We start from the raw sequence: 6,310 nt of genomic DNA, 5'->3' as shown, positions 1-6,310 counted from the left end.
AAAAAAAAAAAAAAAAAAAAAAAAAAAAAGTGAATGGATAGTTTTATAGATGATGAGATAAATTTAATAGACGAGAATGAACCAATATTAATAGATATACAAGACTTAATAAATGTGGGAAAGGTTCCAAAAAAGAAAGGAAATGGACACGTGGTTAAAAATTATGAAAAGAATAATGAAAAACTAAATAAGAATAAAATAATAAATGAGTATAGCAATATAAATAATAAAATAAATAATTATAAAATGAATCATAATTATGGAAATAATTATAATACATATGATAGTGAGATAGAAGATTATAACGATAAAGATTTTTTAATTTATAAAGAAGGGAATTTAAAAAAGGGAAAGGATAAAAAATTGAAAGAATACTCAGAATATTCTATATCTCATATAAGTAACAATATATATAATAGTTTTAAAAAGAATTATGAGAAAATCTTTGATAAATTAAAAAATATATATATATTAAGAAAAAAAAAAAAAAAAAAATCAGATGATAAATTTATGTATTATACAGATGATATATCTGATGATTTTTTTCATATTTTAGCTAGTCGTTTATATTATTCCAAAATTACTACTTATATATATTTTTTAGTGATCATATTAAATCTTATTATTTTAATATATACAATTTTCACGAATGTTTTAAATAAATATGTTGTTTGTGCAGAAATATTTGTTATCTTTATGTTATTTTTTGAAATATTCTTAAGATTATTAACCGAGGTGCTTTAAAAAAATGATAAACAAATAAATAAACATATACATATATATATATATATATATATAATTATGTCTTTGTGTGCTTATTTAATATGTTTTCTTTTGAGAACTTCCATTTATACTTAATCACAATATAGTATATATAATTACGTTTATATATATATATATATATATATATATATATATATATATATATATTTATTTATTTATTTATTTATATTTATTTTTTTAGGGTACTTCATACTTTTATCATTTTGATGGTCTCTTTGACGTTACAGTGTCATTCATTTGTCTTTTACTTTTATTAAATAGTGGAGATTTTAAAATATTCTTTTTAGAAAATAAAATTGTTAAAACAAATAAAAAAGAAATAGAAGAAATAATATCACAAAGTCTAACAGTCTTAAGATTTTCTTTTCAATTATTTCGGACAATAACATTTTTTATGCATTATAAAAGAACAAAGGTATGTAAATGTATAACCATTCATATCCAAGATTGATAATATGGATAAATAAGTGAATATATATATATATATATGTATATATATATATTTTTTTTTTTTTTTTTTTTTAGTTACCAACGGACAACATTGATTTTTCCTTGTTAAATTTACCCAGGGATGATATTTGAAAATAGTGATGACGAATTTTTTTTTTTTTAAAAGGTATGCAAAACAAAAAAAAATAAAATAAAAAAAAATAAAAAAATAAAAAAATAAAAAAATAAAAAAATAAAAAAAATAAAGGATGAATTTATGAATAAAAACAATAAAAATTAAGAACTTGTACAAATAAAAAAAATGTAGACAAGTATTAAGTAAATATAAATATAAATATAAATATAAATATATATATATATATATATATATAAATATGTGTATAGTATTATATACGAGAGAAATAAGTTATATTTTTGGAATAATCATAAAAATTAAAAAAAAGAAAATGAAAGAAAATAAAACAAATAAAACAAATAAAACAAACAAAACAAACAAAATAAATAAAATAAACAAAACAAACAAAATAAATAACGAATTAAATATATACATTATTGGAAAATGAAAAGGATAAACGTATATACAATTTTGATATATGTTTAGTTTTTTTTTTTTGTTGTTGTTTTGTTTTTTATTGTATTGTCTTTTCTTTTTTTTTATTTTTATTTATTTATATTTATATTTTTCCTTTTATTTTTTTTCTTTCATGTTTTTCTTTTTTTTACGTCTTTATAAACGAACTGATCTAATATATCCAAATTGTTTACACGCTTTTTATCTTCTTGATTATTATTATTATTATTATATGAAAAGGATTCTATAAAATTAAATTTTTTTTTTTTTTCTTCATAAGAATCATTTTTTTTTTGATTACTTTGATGCACATTTTGATTTGTATAATCATAGTTAGGAATATCATTTTCTTTTAAATGTATATTATGCATATTATTGACATTGTGTTGATTTGGATTAGTTAAACATGGACTTCTTTTAGTATATATGTTTTGGTCTTCTTGTTTTATATTTATATTTATTTTTCTTTTTTCATTTTCATTTTGTGTATTTTCCTGTTGATATAAATTATAATTGGGTATTATATGTACATGTTCATTCCTTAGTCTATTTTGATTATTATTTTCCTCTTTAGAATTTTGTTCATGTAATCCAAGTGTTTGAATTTGATTAATAAATTTAAAATCATCATCATCATACAAGGCACTAAGATTATTCTTTACATCTTTAACATTATGTATCATATTGTTTGTGTGTTGATTAATATTATTTTGTAAAAAGGTAATATCATTTTTATTTTCTTGATGGCTTTTATTTATATCTTTATTCACATGTGTTACATTTCCTTGTACACCTGTTTCGTTTTCATCATGTTTATAACAGAAATTACTAAATATATCATCATGTTTTTTCGTAGGACCATCTTTAAGTATAGCCTTTGTTAATAATACATCGTTAGCATGATAATTATCATTAATATTAATATTATAAGTATCATCTCCAATATTGTTATCATCTATTATATTTGTTTTTTTTCGATAGAATTCATTTTGTACAGAATAAATATTTTCAGTAGTACTATTATAATTTGTAATAATACTATCATTCTTATTATATATATGGTTATTATATACCATATTGTTCTCACTATTTATATCACTCATACTTATTGTATTTTGATCCGTGACACTATTTTTATTTTGAATTAATGTATTTTTTGGAATATATCCATAATCATATGTTATATTATTATGTTCATCTATTTTATTATTATAAGTATATTTATGAAGATCATATGTATGATCGTTCATGTTATTTTTTTGTTCATACATATTATTATGTCTACTCATACTTGAAATGTCCGCATGATTATATTTTTTTTTTTTTTCTTCTTCTTCTTCTTCTTCTTCTTCTTGAGTAACAAAATGTTTACATTTACGTTCCGTACCTGTATAATGTTCATAATTATATGTTTCATTACTTCCACTTTTTTCAAGTGGTGCATTTTTATTTCTATCATAATAATGATAAGAAGAAATTAAATTTTCAAAATTTTGAAGTGTCGATGTTTTTGCACTGATGGGTGTTGGAGAATTGTTATGATTGGGGTTATAAATATTCAGATTTAAAATATTTGTTTTTAAATCATGTAATAAACAAAATCCTCTAATACCTGATACGATTTTTTCTAGAAAAGCATTTGGACATATTGGAGAAATATTATATACATGTTTCCTAATTAATTCTACAGATGTTAATCTTTTATAACATATATCTTTTAATGGTTGATCAGATATTAATTGAAAAGGTGGTATATTTTGTTTTCTTGCTTCTAACATTCTTGTTCTTAATAATATTTTCATAATAGAATCATTAATTTCTTCATCCGATAATATTTTTTCTTCTTTAGTATATCTATTTTCTTTTATAGAGAAATCATTTTTATCTATATTAAAATATTCATATTTATTCTTATTAATTTGAATATTATTATTCTTATTATTGTTCTTTTGCTTTGGGTAACTTTCTATATATTCATATTTATCTATATTATTTTTATGTGTTTTTTCAAAATTAGTATCTCTATTTATATTTTCGTTATTATTATAAATATTTTTTTTATTAATAATACAATTGGTATTTCCTTTTTCATCTCCTGATTCGATAGTTATATAGCTCAAATTTTTATTAATATTATGAATAGATTTATCATATTCAGCATCTATATCGTTAAAATACATATCTCTAATATTATTATTATTATTATTATTATGTTTTTTTTTTTGTTGTTGTTGTTTGATTTTACTTGAAACGTGATGATCATCATATTTATAATCATCCAGATCATAAATATCCTTACTATAATCATTAACATTATCTTTATCTTTATCTTTATATTCATATGTATTATTCTCATGTTTGGTTTCTTTATTATTACTATACTTATTATAAGTAACTTTTTTCGTTTTTTTATTTCTAGTATTGGAAGATTTAGGTGAGGTATTTAAAAAGAATGGTAATGCTATAATATATTTTTCTTTACTTTGTATGAATTCTTCTCCTTTGTCAGTTACACTTATACTTATATAACACATTTCTTTTCCACAATTTAATGTTTCTTTTATAAACTTATCATTTCTTACTACTTTCATAAAAGACGACCACCAATTTGTAGATTTATGTGCTCCTTTACCATATTCTTTAATATTATGATAATTTTTTTTAATTATAGAAGATTCTTTACTTTTTACCAATATTTTGCATACAGTAGATAATCCTGTTTTCCCTTTTAACGAAGAGATACAATTTAGAAGTGTTTTCAATTCATTCGTTAAATCAACAACGTTATCAAAAATATATGATGAAAAAGAAGAATTCGAAGATGAGGAAATATAATAACATGTGAGTGATTTTAAGCTTGTTTCTTTTTTTATATCATTATCAAGATAATACTCCTTACTACCATTTGTACAAATAATATTACTATTATTATTATTACTATTATTATTATTATTATTACTATTTTTACTATTATCATTATTATTATTATTTATCTTATTCGTTTTAATTCCATTTTTTTTTTTTATTAAATTTAGACAATATACACAATTATCACATTTCCCACATAAATATATATCATACTTCTTTATATAATAACATATACCTTCATTCCGCTTATCATTAAAAATGTCTATATCGTATGATGTTAAAGGTTCTTCATCAAAATATTCATATATTTTTTTTCTTCTACATGCTGTAGAATAAGCATAATCAGATGCTTGTGTAAATATATGTACTATATGTTCTACTCTTTGAAAATTAGTTTCTATTAAATTATTAGCTGTATTTTCTCTTAGAATAATATTTTTAATTTTGGATTCATCATTAATATGAAAAAAAAGTATAGCTTCAGCATCACTATTATCTCTACCTGCTCTTCCAACTTGTTGTACATATGCTTCTAATGATCTTGCAAAACCATAATGTATAATTCTTCTTATATCTGGTTTATCAATACCCATTCCAAAAGCAACCGTAGCAACAATTATTTGTATTTCATCTTTTAAGAATTTTTCATGGGCTTCTTTTTTCTGATCATTTGTTAAATCTGCATGATACATTAATACTAATAACCCTTTCTCTTTTAAAAAGGAATAAACACTTTCACATTCTTTTTTGGAGTTTACATAAATAAGTGTTGAATTATATGAACATATTTTTGAATTATCTATAAATTTTTTTGTTCTTTCTATAGATTCTTTTAAAGGGATATCTAAAATATCTTTTAAATCTTGATATATATCTGTTTTTTCTCGAACACTATAAAACAAATTTTTCTTATTAACACTACTTCGTTTGATTAAACAATTTTGTAAATCGAAATTTAAATTTTTTAGTATATCACTCTGCACATTCTTTGTGCATGTAGCTGTTAAACACATTATGGGTATTTCTTTTAAAATTATTCTCAGTTCATTTAATTTTCTATAAGAAGGACGAAAATCATGTCCCCACTCCGACATACAATGAACTTCGTCGATAGCAATAAGTAAAATACGATTCTTTAATAAAATAAATAAATCTTTATTATTTAATGCATATTCAGGACTACAATAAACAATTTTATATATACCATGTTTAATTTCGTTTAATATTTTATTATTATTCATTTTCTGTCCACTACCTAAAAAAACAGATGATATTCTTTTTCTATTCAAGTTATCAACTTGATCCTTCATTAAAGATATTAAAGGAGATATAACAATAGTAAATTTCTTTCTAGATACATCCATAAGTGATGGGATTTGATAACAAAGTGATTTACCCATACCCGTTGCCATAACAATAAAACTATCTTTCTTATGAAAAGTAGCATGAACAGCTTCTACTTGAAAATCTTTTAAATTCTTATAACCAAAATGTTTTTTCTGAGTTATCTCCATTTTCATTCTTAATTCTTCTAAAGTATAACTTACATCTCCTCTATCGCTATCATCTGTTATTTCATCCACATCTGAGCTTACCACTGGACTCTTAACATTTAAAAATTTAAGCATATCTTACAAA

At 20.8% G+C, this 6,310-nt stretch overlaps 2 protein-coding genes across 2 annotated transcripts; one reads left to right on the top strand and one right to left on the bottom strand.

The window, feature by feature from the left end:
• Nucleotides 1–33: 33 nt before the first annotated feature.
• Nucleotides 34–1,365, top strand: PRSY57_1429300 (hypothetical protein; the record flags this gene model as incomplete). The annotated part of the gene is made up of 3 exons (XM_012909893.2): nt 34–735; nt 965–1,198; nt 1,309–1,365. The coding sequence occupies 3 exons, from the start codon at nt 34–36 to the stop codon at nt 1,363–1,365; spliced, it is 993 nt and encodes a 330-aa protein (XP_012765347.2).
• Nucleotides 1,366–1,935: 570 nt separating this feature from the next.
• On the bottom strand, nt 1,936–6,300 carry PRSY57_1429200 (ATP-dependent DNA helicase, putative; the record flags this gene model as incomplete). The annotated part of the gene is made up of 1 exon (XM_012909892.2): nt 1,936–6,300. One exon carries the CDS (start codon nt 6,298–6,300, stop codon nt 1,936–1,938), a length of 4,365 nt encoding a protein of 1,454 aa, XP_012765346.2.
• Between the last annotated feature and the right edge of the window lie 10 nt (nt 6,301–6,310).

Source organism: Plasmodium reichenowi, chromosome 14 (genome assembly GCF_001601855.1).
Source record: "Plasmodium reichenowi strain SY57 chromosome 14, whole genome shotgun sequence".
Taxonomy (NCBI): Eukaryota; Apicomplexa; class Aconoidasida; order Haemosporida; family Plasmodiidae; genus Plasmodium; species Plasmodium reichenowi.
The sequence above is the reverse complement of the archived record's forward strand: the minus strand, read 5'-3'. Positions and strand labels throughout refer to the sequence as shown.